This window comes from Rutidosis leptorrhynchoides, chromosome 9, assembly GCF_046630445.1.
Source record: "Rutidosis leptorrhynchoides isolate AG116_Rl617_1_P2 chromosome 9, CSIRO_AGI_Rlap_v1, whole genome shotgun sequence".
Taxonomy (NCBI): Eukaryota; Viridiplantae; Streptophyta; class Magnoliopsida; order Asterales; family Asteraceae; genus Rutidosis; species Rutidosis leptorrhynchoides.
The window spans coordinates 69,494,186-69,511,371 of record NC_092341.1 but is presented as its reverse complement, the minus strand read 5'-3'; the positions used below and the strand labels follow the sequence as shown (position 1 = coordinate 69,511,371).

Below are 17,186 nucleotides of genomic sequence, written 5' to 3'. Positions count from 1 at the left end.
TGACCAAAAATATGTCGCATTCATTTCAAATGTAAAGATTGTTTCAAAGTTTACAAGATTAGTTCAACCACAAGTTACGTTACAACGTTAGAAGTACAATTGAAGCCTATGCGACACAATTTAAATGTAAAGTCAAAAGATGCTTCATGTATGCATGTATACTCGACATCCAAGCAAGTATCAAAATAGTGAGCGGAAGCATGTAACACATATCGTTCAAGGACCTGAGAAAAACATAGAAAATATGTCAACGGAAACGTTGGTGAAATCATAGGTTTAGTAAGTGCGTACGTAAGTAAATTGAACCACAAGATTTATAACGTTGAAGTAATAGTAAGAACATTCTAAAAGTTGTTATCACGAGCACCCAATTATCAATGTTTAACTAATGTTACCCATCACAAATAGTGTTAGAACATACACTGTTTCTCGAAAATATATTTCATCCGCATAACGGTAGCGAACCGTCCGAATGTGGGTTTGTCAAACCCATATGGCCATACAACATAAGTTCTCGCTTACACCAGGCAAGTGTAACTAATGATAATCGAATTGAGGATTTTTGTTCTAACTCGTACGTAGAATGTTTGTTTTCGTACTTTTGTTCACTTTGTAATCGAAACGTTTATGTTTTTCTTATCCCAAATGTAAGTTTAAAAGAGTAAAAGTGGGACTATGATCTCACCTTGAGTGCACGAGTAATAAAGTACTTCACAAGTAAATGTGTGCAAGAAAGAATGCTAGTCTCGACCTAAACAAATAGGTTGTATCAATAACGGTAAACACGATGGGTCAAAGTTGTTCAATTAGTTCTATGGATCATTATGACTCGATTAATTAGCATGCGAATCAAATTTGTCAAGTTTCATGCAAGATACTAGTATAAGAGCAAGTTAGAATAATTGCATAAGTAATTGGTTAATTTTGATCAAAAGTCAACTTTGGTCGGGTCAAAGTCAACACGTTCAGGTCGGGTCCCGAACTATTTTTCTGAGGTTTTTAATCATATATAAGCATGTTATAACAAGTTACATGTGAATCGGAGGTGCGTAGCATAGTTATAATTAAATGGTAAACGACCAATGAAATCAGAACCTGGCAGTTCATCTGGACGGCGTCCAGATTGGCTGGACGGCGTCCAGATGTGAAGGCCTGGACGGCGTCCAAGAATCTGGACGGCGTCTAGATCAGTGCACAGGTCTGATTGCTGATATTTCATAAGTGCACGAACCAAAACTCAAACAAACACAATTTATGATCCGCAAACAATCAAAACATGTATCTTATACCTTTGGAAATGTATTTTGACGAGGAAAACAACTAAGCACATTTCATCAATCAATTCAAAATTTTCAACAACCAAAATCGCATTAAATGCTCACCATTTATTACATTCAAGTTCATTAAATGCGTTTTCTTGATTCGGTGATCCAATTTTCATATATGATATGCCGTTTCGAAGGTAATTAAACACACATTGCAACTAAACACTTATCAACAACATTGACAAGAATTTAATGCACCAAAAGTTCATATTCAAGTCTATCAAACCCTAACCAAAACCTCAAAATCAATAATCATGTTAGTGAGGCTTTCTTAATCAACCTACACATCAAAATGAAGCTAGTGATGCTAGTAACACATTTAATACATGAACTTTTAACATCTAACAATTTTTAAGCAACCAAATCACACAATCAAACACACTAACTTTCAAGTTCATGCTAGTTGCTTAAAATAATAAGATCGAGCATATAAATCACATATTCATGTTAGACTTGAGCCATAGACACTAATTAACACTTTTATAAGTCAAAATTATCAAGAACACAAAATCTAGTTTTTTTAGAAAGTTACCCAAATGCAATAAAGTTGGTATGGATTCGAAAAGGAAGTTGCAAGGATTCCAAATATGCAATTTGTTTTGAAGAACGCTTGCTAGATTTAAAATGGATGATGATTCTTTGATTGAGGGGTTGAGAGCAAAAAGGAGGTGGAAGTATTAAGTGGGTGAAAGAATGAATGGAGGAGGGAGCTTGACTAGTTGACCTAGTCAACTAGTTTGGCTCCTTGGCAAGTTTAGTCCCTCAAGTTTGAATCGGGTGCGTGAATTACCTAAACGAGATATTTTTAAAACGCGTATTAACGGATGATGTTATAATCATATAACGGACTTTAAATAAATAAACGGAAAGTAAACGGAAAAAGGTGGGATGTTACAGGTAACGTGCTATGAACATAAACCCTATAACCCAGCGCGAGCCATCGCTGACAGGACTACCCGCTGATGGTGGGTCTATGTTTAACCACCCCCGCTGAGATCCTCATCTTGCAGGGGGTTATTCACGGTATTTCGGACCGGAGAGTTAAACTCAGTTGACCCTTAAATCCCCCTTCTTTGATGTCAAGCATGGACTGAACCCGACCCGAATATTCTATGCTTGATCAGCCACATTGAAATGACTTCATCATCACTAGTTTGGATCTGAAGTGAATTTGCCAACAATGAAATGATTTACCAAATCAAGATCTGAAAATCACAATGGAATGAAATTAAGACGGATTTCAATGAGGATTTTTGATAAAATGGGACTGTCACTTCCACTTCTTCTGCAAAAGTGTCTTATCCGCCTAGTATTTGTTCAGGAACAAACCACATGAATTGAAAATAAGAAACTTATTGAAACCACAAAATTGAAACTGCTAATCTTGTTATTTTGGAGATGGCTTACGGGTACTCGTTCACGACCAAACCTCATGAGTCGAGTGCTGGAAAATCGAACTGAATTTTTCTGACATAAAAAGCTTTTAATTTGGCCGAAAAAGCAAATGCGATGGAGGAGGAGGGAAGAAGGCAACGAAAGTCATTGGTGATTGGTGGTATCATAATAAACCTCATGCAGCTTTAATAGCAAAAAACTTCAATCACTTCAGTTACTTTCCCTTTAATTTACAAACCCGATGAATCCACCATTTCAGTTCTTGAAAGTATTGGTAATGTGTGATTCTACTCGTAAATAAATTATATATAAGACCACTTGTGTCGGGGTTGGACCACGGCGTTGGGTGCCAACGTGTACCACCCAAAACGCCACATAGCAGTCGTATCGCGGCATTTTTCCGGCGTTGGCTGGCTACCTACGGAACTCACAACGTACGTTTTGGCCATGTGTGGTCTTCTGATTGGGCCAAAAAAATCCAGCCGTTGCTGGCTTGAATAAAAAAATTATTATAGTTATATATATATATATATATATATATATATATATATATATATATATATATATATATATATATATATATATATATATACCTATCCAATTTATTATTTACACATACAAATCTATCTTTCTTTCTTGCTTTGATTTTCTTTGAAATCACATAAAATGGAAAAGGTATACAGAATGTTCGAGTTTCTCATTGATGATTCTGATAATAAAAAAGTTAATTTTTGTTAATAGTTTAACGGAAGAAGAAGTAGAGGGAGAGGCGAGTAGTTGACGAGTCCCTCGTAACCGGGTTTATATTCCAAGAGATCGTGAAGATGCGGTCGTGAGGTTATGCAATAATTATTTTGCAGAATCACCTGTTTATCCTGAAAAAAACTTCAAGCAACGTTTTTGAAATGTACTAAAGGATCGTAAAGCTTAATTGTTTCATAATGTACCAAGGCTCGCCCTACCAATGCCAACCGATCGTGGTCATCTTCAAGTAGCAAGGCGGGAACGTTGAGTTTTTTGAAATACCAAACCTGTTTGAAATACAAAGGTAGGTCTTCCTAAAAAACTCAATCAACTTCGATAAGTCATATTCTCACACATCAATGAATTACTCTTGTTGCGAGAAAGATTGATAATTCATTACTTCCCGATCAAATTCACCACCATAATTAACATGTACGCAAACATTTAACGGACTCATTTTGAATAATTGAGAGTGTTTCAGTAGTTGAAAAGTTTTGAAGTGTGAATTGATGATGGTAAACTAGACTATTTATAGAAAGAAAAAAATATATATATCTATTGAGTTTAAAAATATAACCATTTAGCATTATTAAAATAATAATAACAAGTTTTAAGGTTAACCGCGCTTCACTGCGGTCGAAGCACGGTTAACCATGTAAGAGCTCTGCGATTTTTATAATAATAAAAAAAAGAATCTGGAAAAAAAAACTCTCGTGGCTCAAATCCATCACCATCCGGTAACCATGTGAGACGTCTAACCATGCATCCATTAATATTTTTGTGTTATAAATATGACTCTATTTATATATGATTTAAATAAATCGGATAAGCATCAAGACAATAAAATGTGAATTCAAATTAAAATATCACATTTTTTAAATTTAGTAATTTCGTAAGCCCGAATATTCTCTCTACAGCCCATCCCAATTAAAAACTTTAAAATAAGAGAGGAAAAAAAACAAAAACAAAGTGCCGCTGCAGAGACTCGCCCCGCAGACTTGTAGCTCAATAGGAGCATATCAAACCACGGATCCAATAAAGCTTATATTTAATAAATTGATCACAATTAATTTATACTCTCAAAATATCGAAAAATTGAAATTGCAAATTAATTGAAGATTACTGTTCATCCATTTTCCAATTGAATATATAGATAATATTTATTATTATTATTATTATTATTATTATTATTATTATTATTATTATTATTATTATTATTATTATTATTATTATTTTTATTTTTATTATTATTTTTATTATTATTATTATTATTATTATTATTATTATTATTCTCTCATCTAAATAATATAAAACAAATTAACATAACAGAAAAAAGAAAAAGAAAAATGGCACATCATCATTCCACTAACAATCAACACCAAAAACCAACACCACCACTACTCCACTCAAAAAACCAACACATCCTAGTCAGCGATGAGTGAACACTGCGAGTAGTCTAAAGAGAATTTTTCTCACAAATATATAACTTGCAACATATTAAATTTATCATGGTTCCTGAGAACTTAGTTATTCAAACTTACATGTTTAGGATATATTCTAAGTACAATCTCAATGAACCAAGTATGTTACCGCCTTTTACAAGTAAACTTTGGCTAGAAGGCAAAGATCGTTCTTATTAGTCATGGTTAGCCCAGGCATAACTTCATCGTCTACATCCTCCCTTCTCATACCAACCGGCAAACTCCAATCAAAAAAGTAAATAAGATTAGCAAGCAAAAGTTCCACCTCGATTATTCCCATTGCGATTCCAGGACAAATTCTTCGACCAGCCCCAAATGGGATCAACTCGAAATCGCCCCCTTTATATCCAATATCACTACTCAAAAATCGCTCTGGTAAGAACTCGTCCGGATTGTTCCAAGATCCGGGATCTCTTCCTATGGCCAACGCGTTCACATAAACGACCGTTTTCTTCTTGATCGTGTAGCCATGTATAACGGTGTCGTTCATTGTTTCTCGAGGAATAAGAAGTGGAGCAGCTGGATATAATCTCATGACTTCTTTTACTACTGCCTTCATATAGGTGAGTTTATGAAGATCATCTTCATCTACTTTGCCTTTGTTCTTAACCGTGTTTCGTACTTCTTCTTGTGCTTTCATCATTGCTTTAGGGTTCTTTATTAGTGCTGTCATCGCCCAAACTAATGTAGCAGCGCTATTATCTGTCCCAGCTACCAATATATCCTAGATATGAACAAATGAAACAACTTGATACTTAAAAGATTGTAGTCATAAGACTTCAGTTTTATACTTCATTAAACATGATATTAACGGAATTGTTTGGGATTGGTATATAACTATCTGTGTGTGTTTAAATCCTTATAAAATAACTAGTTTTATCATATACTTATTTTTTAGGTGCTTAATTATTATTGATAAAGTAAAAACAGTTTCATATTGGTGTTTGTATTTGCTTATATTATGTCGAAAAGGAAAAGATAAACATTTATATAAGCTTTACCAAATTCCCTTTAATTTATACAAACCAACTTTTATTTATACGAGTATATATTAACAAAAAAATATTTTAAAGTGTTGTAATGTATACCGTATTAAAATTCAGTGGTATACATAAAAAGAAAAAAATTGATAATGTGTGGATCAATTTCTTTTTCAACAATTGGCATTGTGTTGAGTTATTACTCTAATAAAGATAATAGATAGGGATCTAGATGTACTCTTTCTCTCCCGGCCAAAGTATTAACTATGAGTGGGCACAAGTTTTATAATTTTTCGATCATTAAACTATTCTTAACGAATAAAATCTTTTCTCTACTCACTAAAATTTACTCTACTATCTAATTGGTTGAAATGAAAATTTGAAACTTATAATGGAATAATAAAATTTGACACTATAGTTTAGCCATAAAATATTTTGAAAATGGGAGTTAATAAAAAAACAAAAACTAGGGACATAGAGATTACCGTAAGCGTAGCTTTTATGTGATCATTAGTGATCTCAAATGGATAATCATTCCTAAGTTGAATCAAAATGTCAATAAGATCTTGTTCATCCTCACTTGGTTTAGGTCTTTGAGGATCAAGATGTTCATCAATTATTTGTTGATAATACGAATCTAAACCTTGAAAACACTTCTCTATCCGATTATAATTTCCCATTAGCCTATCAATCAAACCCACAAACGGCAAACCAGGCCAAATATCCGATACAATATACTTCGTTATCGTTGCTTGAAGCTCATCAACGAGATGAAGAATCTTCTTGCTCTCTTCAACATCTTCATACCTCTTTCCATAACCCATTCGTGTCACAATCGTACTCATCACAACATGAGCAATCTCGCTCACGTTCACATGTTTAGACAAAAGTGCTAACTCGCGTATTTTTTTGACTACACGTGAGACCTCGTCTTCGCGAATGTGCCTAGACGATTGTATGATTTTAGAACTAAATAAATGAACCGTAAAAATCTTTCTCATTTCTTTCCAATTCTTGTTGTATGGGGATAAAGCGACATCTAAACCATTGTACGTGAGCTTTTGTAAGCCATGCAATAATGGTCTACTACAAAAGGTTAAATCTTGAGTTTTCAAGATTTCTTTTGCTAGAATTGATGAAGATATAACGATTGCGGGTACTAAACCGAGGTTTAGAGATACAATTGGACCGTACGATTTGGAGAGGTTCCATAGGGAAGTATGGAGGCTTGAATTATCGATCTGGTGCAAGTTTCCGATGAACGGTAATCCACGTGGACCGGGTGGATACTTGATTCTGGATTTGGTTTTGATGATTTTGGGAAGAATGTAAAGAAGAGGTAACAGTGGAAGAGACACAAGAAGAAACAGAAAAAGAAAAAGAAAAAGGAAGTTCATTGTATTGTAATTTGTAATTATGGATTAGTTAATTAATTAGTTGAGATGATAATATCAAAGGTGCAAAGTTTTGATTTATATACACACAACATGGATATAAGAATTTAACGTTCAATAGAGGTCTATCCATAGATTAGCATATCCACTTGATCGAAGAAATTAAAATAATCAGAAGGGTCTTTGGATATTTGAACAAAAAAAAAAAGTTTAATCAAACAGATATCAAAATTTTAAAACTAGTTAAAATTCTAAAAAAACATATAATAATTCATTCAATTATAATTTTTTCCTAAATTTAATCATGAATGTGTTGTAAATCACTAATGATACGACCTATTTTCATATTAAATAAATCTTTATTTTGTATATGAATTATCCATTTATAATTTATAAAGAACTATGACCGACAACCGACAAGGATGATAAAAACAACGCCCGTACCGGATAAAGTTATAGGTACTAGACAAGAAATAAAGGATGGTTTTTGAAACAAATAACACCGTCACCAGTATTAAAGATAGGATAAAAGGATTTCAGATTGAACATGCGGACAAGACATGCCAGATAAGAGATAACTGGAAAATAGTTGCCGTGAAGAAACACTTGAGTGATAACTTACGCCATGTTTACACGTATGGCCTTTAACTTGGGCAAACATGTGTGATATCCGGTAGCCTGCACAAGTGCCTCGAAATATCTAGGCAGTGGCACGCGAGGGAAGCGTTTGTGCCATATCAACCTGAAAATTCTAGAAAAGTTTGTTATGCACACGAGTGGTACGTGTGTCGTGTCAGCCACTCACGTAACAAATTTTTTCGTCTGTATTTAGACCGCCAGATTCATTCATTTCAGACACACATTCAATTATTGTAAACTTACTCTGCCAAATTCACACTTCATATACAAACTAATTACATTCAATCCTTTTTTCTCAAATTAAGCACTCAAACTTGTTACTCGAAGTTTTAAGATTGATAAACCACAAATGTATTGTACGTATTTGAGACACTTATTATAATGTACACAATTTATTTGCATGCTAACGAAAACATTAAGGATTGTTATTAGAAAAATTCATAAAAGTACTATAATAAAGCTTTACTAAAGTTTTATTGGTTTAGCAATATCGCGGAGTAAGCTTTCTAATCAAGAAGTTGTGAATCCAAGTCCAAAAGAATATGTGAGTTTCCTTACAAAAACAAAATTATACTCCCTCCGTCGTAAAATTATTGTTCCGCTTTGACTTTTTAAGTGCTTGTTGTATAACTTTGGTTTTAAATATTTTTATTTGTGCTAATAATTGACGAAAGTTATACTAATAAAAACACATTTTAAAATCAAATCTATTCATATAATTTTCTACATATATTATATAGCACAAACAAAATTATTTAAAGTCATAATATATGTTAGAACCCTAAGTTCTAGTTTTGTAGTGTAAATTGTGAGGGGGCATATATGAAGGCTATATATACCACCTAAGTCTCCTAGTCAATTTGACATTGTACTTCAATTGAGTTTAAGAAGCTATCGATTTATTTGTTTTCTCTCTGTTCGCTTTACTTGTTTATGTCCGTTTTACCTGTCCGTGTTTGTTCGACAGCTATCGTGACTAACATTTATTCCTCTTAACTGTCACATTATCGTTACATCAGTACTAAAATTCTATAACTAACCCACAACTATTCACATTCTATGATGACTAAAAGAATGCTTCTCTTAATTGTGACATATTTAAATAAATTTTTTTATTTATATAAATTTTTTTATTTATATTAAATAAAACAAAAATAATTATTTTTAAACAATACTTTTATTAATAAACACAAATTATTGTACATGTACATGATACATTACATTAACTATTACTCCATATATTACTATAATAAACAAATATATCGATTTACAGTTTTTTAAATATATATTATACAATATGAATGAATGTACAATATGAATTAAATATAATAAACACTTGTCAATATGGATGAAATCTTGTACAATGTTCATATAAAAAATGTTTAAATATGCGTTAATGCTTGTGCATATAGTGAAGGGATATTTTACTATACAACAAGCGACATGTGAGCTTCACTATTTTTAAGATATGCTAGCGAAATAAGGAGCTCCATGGTGACGCCTTGCCTATGGCACCATAGCCATGGTGAAGGCCGCATCAGCTATGGGAAAGCCCATGGTGTGAACCACATGCGTCTTAGAGATCAACAATTGAGATTCCCTCTAGCTGATTAACTGATTTATCGACCTCGCATAATTTGTTTTGAAGTATCTATTTGACTATTGTCAAAGCCACCATTAAAATAAGTACGTTTGTTTGGTGGCGTAATCAATTAATAATTAATAAATATTTTGTGATTTTGATTCATTTATTGTATTTTAAAATTATGGTGATACCAATAAATTCGATTTGGCATTTTCTCTCAGCAACTTGTCCAATTAAGCTTATAGGTGATTGATATCGGCTAAAAAGTAACGTTTTCACCTCGGTATTAAAGCCCAAAAACAATAAAGTTCCAAACTTTATCGCCAAAATACCCGCTTCGTCGGTTAAAATGGAAGAACAAGTGATTACGAAAACGGTGCAAGAAGAATCAAGTAAATCAAAGCTAAAACGAAAATTCTAGAGCGAAAACGGTGAAAGACAAGAAATCAAGTTACGATCCAGCAAATCAGCAAGACAAACGGCTTGGCAAACGGGCTGCCAAACGGCCTGCCTGGCTTGCAAACGGCCTGTCACACGCCCAGATTAAACGGGCACGTTAAACAGTTTGGCCTGGCAAACGGCCCCTACAAACGGCCTGTCAAACGGCCTGCCAGTCGTTTGCAGGCAAATTTCAAGCTTATTTAAAGGGTCTTTGTCATTCATTCCAACACACACTCCAATTCACTTCTTTCTCTCTCTTGTACAATATTAGTCATACTCTCAAGGCTTTAAACTCCGTGCGGAAAACCTAGTACCCGGAGAAGAACGCTGAAGATTGTTTAGGAGCGATCTGGAGTTTGAAGTTGTCACTTTTGTATTCAGAACTCGTTTAATCTACTGGTACTTCTATCAGTTGTCTTTATATAATGTCTTTCATTATTATGCTTTGTGATACTGTTGCCATGATTAGCGAGTAGTTATCTCTAGTGTATGTTATGATATAGTCAGTTATAATGCCGAAATTATATTATGACTTGTGTATGTTGTCAAAATGCATTCCGATTATGCTTCGAACTCAATCGCTTTTCCAACTAATAGAACGTAGTTATTGGCTCTGTTATTGGGAAGTCGCGAACCCCGATTCAGAGTACACTATCTGTGTCACCCCTTGATAAGAAAAGTCTATCGGATACAACGTGAGTTTGACTGAGGCACACCGATTGAAGTAAGTCCAACGAGCCTTGGATTTCGACTGAGGACTCTTTCGTAGTGAAACATCTAACTAGACCCCTAGTACATTGTCGGTCCTAGACCATGCTAGTGTAGTCACCAAGCATATAAACTTCGTACGTACACGCTGAAGCACAACGATTGTTGTAAGCTGTACCTCTGCTAAGTAAGGCCATGGAACACGGTTAGTGCTGACTAGTACACTTCACCATAACGCGGTCTCGAGCATTGCACCCCGCTTGAGGGATTATTGGTTAATTAAGGAACTGTTTGTTCGAACACATAAAGGATTGGACCGTTAGGATAACCGAACGTGTTCATGGAAGTCACTAGACTTGGCCATGGTGTTCTTTATGGTTGAACTCTTCTTAAGGGTCTAACTATCTTTTAAAACCAATCATTAACGAAAGCATCAAGGCACATCATGTCTCTCGGATATGAAAAACCATGTATCCCATTATGCTTAAGAAAGTTTAGACCATTGTGGAATGTTAGTACGTCACCCAACCGAGTCGCTCAATTGGATGAGCCGTCTGAACGTGTATGCTTGTAGTCAGACTGCACAGACGTCGGGGGTAAGGGACGTTGCTGTCTAATCAGAATCTTCAAGCCTATCGCATTACCCAGTGACATGTCTTATGACAGGGGCGTTTAGGACTAGTGTAATGAATACAAGGTCACTGCCTATCCATGAGCCAGCATTCCATAATCTCGGCAAAGTAACTGACGAAGTCATAGCATGCACTTGTTTTAGCCTTATCTAAATTACAAATTTTATCGTATTTACTTTACTTTATTTTAAAAATTAGAAAACCGAAAATTAGGTAGTAAACCACTACTCCTATATCTTAGAATTATCTTAAGTTTTAGATATAGGTTCGATTCTACTGATATCTGAAAAATATGACTCTAGGTCATACTCCCCTTACTCATAATAAGGAGTAGTAAGATTTAGGCCCCGCTAAATATAAATTTAAAATCATTACCCCCTTGTTGGTGGTTGATTCTGACGCCTTGCGGTCTAACGACACTGCATAAACAAAACCGTCCGTTTCGGCCATATCATTGTGGTAACAAGTTTTTGGCGCCGTTGCCGGGGAACTGGTATCAGATAATACTGCTTCTTTCAAACTCATTCACAAGCATTTAGTGGTGTCTAAGAAAGACAATTATACACGGACTTGGTTGTTGAATTTTCCGAACAGTCTCCAATTATATTGGAACCAAAAGGATCCTGCCTCTCCGTAGTCGGCCTGGCCACTTGGTTTGTTGAATAGTTCGTGCAAAGCTCTGTTATCAAAATACCATGGAATCAGTAGGAAGAACCAAAAACATATCTCTAATTAAGGATAATTAGAAACCTTAGATTAAGATTACTTTAGATTACCTTAGATTACTCTAGATTAAAGATTACTTTAGGTTAAATTAAGAACTTAGCTTATCTGCTTAAAATTTAAAACAAAAAGGCATACCCAGTGTATGACCCAAACCCGATCTAGACCAGGGTCGTTGTTATTCGTACCTGATCCAGACGCAATAATATCTAAAGCACGCAAGGAAGCACGAATTAGAAAACAAATGGCATTACGCGTTACATTAGCAGAAAACACTAAACCCTCGATTGAAGGTCGAGGTGGACAGATTAGATTCCCAGAGATTCAAGGACACTCGTTCGAGTTAAAACATCACATTATACAGCTCATCCAAAATGGTTGTCAATTCCATGGATTACCAAATGATGATCCAAATTCTCACCTTGATAAATTCATATCTCTTTCGAACTCCTACAAACAGCCAGGGATAGGGAAAGATATAGTCCGGCTATACTTGTTCCCCTATTCTCTCACTCATCATGCACAAACATGGTTTGAAGGATTGGAAAAAGATTCCATCACGTCTTGGACGGAGAAGGCTACTAAATTCCTAACCAAATATTTCCCTCCTTCTAAACAAACCAAACTCAAGAATGACATCATTAACTTTAAACAAAGTTTTGATGAATCTCTTTACACTGCATGGGAGCGATTCAAAACCCTGCTGAAAAAATGCCCTAATCACCAGTTAGAACGGTCAGCCCAAATATGTACCTTCTACAATGGTCTTACGGTAAATCATATGTAACGACCCAACCCGTCAATTTCCGGCCCATAAAAATTCTTCCTTTTTAATATACATTAAATAACACTTTAGGTCCCATTACACAATTTCCAAAACATATTTGTTATCAAAGTAAGCTCAACGAACTTAAAAACATAAAATAATAATTTAAACTCCTTAATACAATAATACGTTAGTTAAATCATAACCCGGTTATTACTCATGGCCCGACTAGTTACTTTTACACAAAACCGAGCATGGTGATTGGGACTACGCTACCCAATCCTAAATCGAGTCCAAAAGCAAGATCTTCTAAAGCGACTAGCCAAGATCTCTGATCCCCACGCTTACCCGAGCCGCCATCATGCGAACCTATAACAATATCAACAACGAGAGGGTAAGCTAACGCTTAAGTGAAAGTATAATAAATCCATACATATGCATAAAATGGACACGCCACACAATAATAATCAAATAGCACATACCGGAGCATCCAACCATAAAAGAAAGCTAAACTAAGCATACCGTACGATCGCTATACAACAATCCAAGGTTAACAATAAGTACACCAACAACGATATGTACAACGCCATCAAGCTTTACCCGGAGGGTTAGCTACGCCACAACAATACGAAAATATACATATATAACAAAGCGTAAACCGCCCAAGGTTAACCCCTTAACCCAATACCATAAGTCAATTACCAAAATGAAGATTGGGCGAACTACACGAGCATTAATAAATCCGCATCCACATGAGACTACTATCTTCAATTTCGCAACAACATCGAGGTTGGCCGAAACTACACGAGCCTTAGTGAATTCGCACCACACGAGACCACTACCTCAATAAGATGACCGAACTACACGCGTCATCGTGAATCTGCATCCACACGTGATTCACTTCCCAAATCACAACCCACGGTCCCGGGATTATAAAATCCACATCATCGGGGTTATCCAAACACAACTCAAATATCAACCCTTCGCCATTGAGGTTATATAATCCACATCACAAGCACATGTGATAACGTACACACAAAGTGTGCATCTCTCCAAAGGTGGTCAACCAAAACGCACAAACGTGCCAATTGAACCTATACACAAGTCCATCAAATCCACCTACACGTGAAGTGAGCTCTATAGCCGAGAATCACTTCACTCGACCCGCACCCATCCTATACATACATATGCACATAGTATATTAACACTCACCTTGAAGTCTTGATGGATGCCAAACCAAAATCCGCTATCGCCAATGGAACGTACCTATTCCATTTATCACATAATCATCAATACAAACTCATTTGGACTCTCGACCTGCCCAAATGAACAATAAGTGCAAAATACACCCTTATGCACTTTTAATGCTACTCGAAGGTCGAAAACTAACAAGACCAATTCCCGCGTTCCCGAAATAGCTAATTACACCCCTTTTAGCCTTTAAACTCATTTCATAACGACATTTGCACAAAATCTCATTTTGACCTAAAATCAAGTCAAAACACTCATTTTGCATACCTACACTTCATATCACTTCCAACACAAGTTAATTGATGATTTAAACTCTTAAACATGCTTATCAACTCACCAATTTCATCATCCAACCCTAAACCCACCAAAATGGTCTTCCTCACCATTTACTAGTTCAAACCTTCAATTTAACAATTAGTGGGATTTTGTTCAAGAACAAACAATCAAAAGCCCTAAATTTAAATGATGAACACAAAAACAGAATTTGGAGTTAGAGCTTACCGCTAGTACCAACTTGTAGCTAATCACGAGGAGAACAAAGTTGTCTCTTGTACCAAAGATCGAATCACGAATCTTCCTTTCCAAAATCCCTCTTGAATGATTTAGAGAATTGGAGAAAAGAGAGGAAATGGAGAAGAAAAAGGAAAAAGAAATGAGAGAAATGAAATGGGTGGATGGGATTTAAGATCCCAAATCTGGCGCACACATAAAATGACCAAAATGCCCTCGATACCTCTTAAAATTACAAAATTCGGAACCAGTTTGCCAGAAGGGCCACGCCGCGACCCTCTTTCCTCGCGCCGCGACCTTAGTCGTGGTCTGGTGGTCATATTGTCATGCCTCCTGATCCTGAATCCTTTGGATTGTCACGCCGCGACTTGCTTCTCCGTCCCACGACCCATCAGTCACTTTGCCACCTTTTCGCGTACTAGAATCCTTCCTCTCGTACACACTTCGAACTCTTCATTCGTGCAATGTACATGCACTTTAGAACACGTAAAACAACCCTTCGATCACTCTCGTACTCTATTTACGTACATGCAACATATATACATACTCGATACACTTATATATATATATATATATATATATATATATATATATATATATATTCTTTTCATATATATATATATATATATATTCGTTATACGTCGTACTAATAAACGGGTCTTACAACTCTCCCCCACTTATTTCGATCACATCCTCGTGATCCTAGTCACTTAACCAATCCGAACCTACACGCTATGGTTCTCAAACAGTCATTCCAATCCGACTTCCAACACATTTCTCATTAACCCAATGATTAATCCATTAACTAAATACACACTTGCACGCATTCCTAGACGTGCAATACACACAACATCCGAAGTCTATAGCGATCACTTTGAACACGCAAAATCGCCACGTATTCTTCCAACTCCTCTAGGCGATTCTTCTCAAAGAGTCACCTTTAACAACTAAATAGTCACCCACGATCTATTAAAATCCACAATCCCGAGCACAAGAACTTGCTTAATCCCTCACATCGGGAAAACTCAACCAATCTCGTACCGAGATATCAACCCCTTAGCTTACCCTTACCAAGTACAATGCTAATAGCAACCAAGTCTCAACCCAAGGTCAAGAACCCGAACGATGAAGACCGAACTAAACAAATCCTTACAGATAACACTTATCACAAAACATCCCTAGTAGTGTGCAATGCGACCAATACACAACTATCGTAACATCATAAGAAACTGGCTAAAACTGATAGCGCCCAAAATGTCTATGGCAACGCTAATCCCAAGGTGTACAAAATTGACTATTGTTACACCCGTAACAACATATGAGCGAAACACGGCTATCGCATCACTAATCACACAACATGGTCCTCACGACCCCACCATTGGCGTATAAAACAACCAATAGTTCTCAATATTAACCACATGAAGGCTGGCCGAAACTACACGCGCCTTAGTGAACCCGCACCACACGCGACTCACTACCTTCACCGCAACAACAATCGGGATTGGCCGAACTACATGCTCCCTAGTGAATCCGAACTACACGAGAGTCACTATCCCAATAGAATGACCGCATCCACACATGTCATTGTGAATTCGAACTACATGCGACTCACTTCCCAAATCTCAACACAGGAATGGTACTCTCATTCCCCACCGGTACTCGCATTTCCCGATAACGTTATACCATACCGATATAACACTTCTCCCAAGGTGAAGTTAGCGGACCAAGTCAACGGCCATAACTTATCAATCACACACGCTCTTTTGGCCTCATATAGCAAGTAGTGTAAAATCGCGCACTGCTACACCATAGTGAATCCTAACGGCCATAACTTACCAATCACACACGCTCTTTTGGCCTCGATCACAATGAGTAGTGTAACATAACACCCTGCTACACCATAGTGAATCCTAACGGAATTCACTAACCATTCACCCCAAACAAACAAGTATATACTCATACTTAGGAGCATTCCACTCACTTGGAAATCCTTGCACACGCATCACACGTACGTGTACACAACGCCACCACAATCGAGCAAAAACCACCTATATCGCACATAGGCACAAAACAATAGTTCTCTAGAAGAGAATCTGACACACACATCCCTTAACCGAGGGATCTCACCTTGCTTGTCAAACACGGCCATTATCTCTAAATGAGATTCACCACATTACCACCTCGGTGATAATTTAAATCTAAAACAATAAGTACAATTTATTCCAAATCGTACTTTACCACAATCGACCAACGTAGGTCTCCACGCTAGCTCTGAATCCATACGAGCATCGTCCACTATCAATACACTAGAACATCTTCGTGTGAGAGTTCAAAATCCCCCACTTAGAACTCCGTTCCATAACCACATCATCGAGATAAAAGTATTTCACAACCACACACATCACAATACCTTGCTCTAACCTTGAGCATACGAAGGATTTCGGATTATCTTTCGCTACTTCAATCGAAGTAAATACCAAACCGTACAAGTATCACTCTAGCAATCACCGAGTTGCTATCACTTGTAACTTCCACACTGTCACTCACGCACCTAAGGGTTTCTTACCGGAACCCTAAGTATAAAGTAACCGCAATACCATCGGAGTCGAATA

General features: G+C 36.2%; 1 protein-coding gene and 1 non-coding gene across 2 annotated transcripts; both read right to left on the bottom strand.

Annotated features, from left to right (window-relative positions):
• Positions 1-4,819: 4,819 nt before the first annotated feature.
• Positions 4,820-7,342, bottom strand: LOC139867217 (6,7,8-trihydroxycoumarin synthase-like). Its single transcript, XM_071855549.1, has 2 exons — positions 6,411-7,342; positions 4,820-5,669 (listed from the first exon to the last, which is right to left on the bottom strand). Exons 1-2 carry the CDS (start codon positions 7,320-7,322, stop codon positions 5,061-5,063), a joined length of 1,521 nt encoding a protein of 506 aa, XP_071711650.1. The 5' UTR covers positions 7,323-7,342; the 3' UTR covers positions 4,820-5,060.
• A 5,328-nt stretch (positions 7,343-12,670) lies between these two features.
• LOC139869492 (small nucleolar RNA R71) lies at positions 12,671-12,776 on the bottom strand. Its single transcript, XR_011766099.1, has one exon. It is a non-coding gene; the product is annotated as a small nucleolar RNA R71 (small nucleolar RNA).
• Between the last annotated feature and the right edge of the window lie 4,410 nt (positions 12,777-17,186).

Coding starts and splice junctions, on each gene's coding strand:
- LOC139867217 (XM_071855549.1), bottom strand. CDS start 7,322: ATGAACTTCCTTTTTCTTTTTCTTTTTCTGTTTCTTCTTGTGTCTCTT. Junction 5,670..6,410: donor ACATAAAAGCTACGCTTACG/GTAATCTCTATG, acceptor GTTCATATCTAG/GATATATTGGTAGCTGGGAC.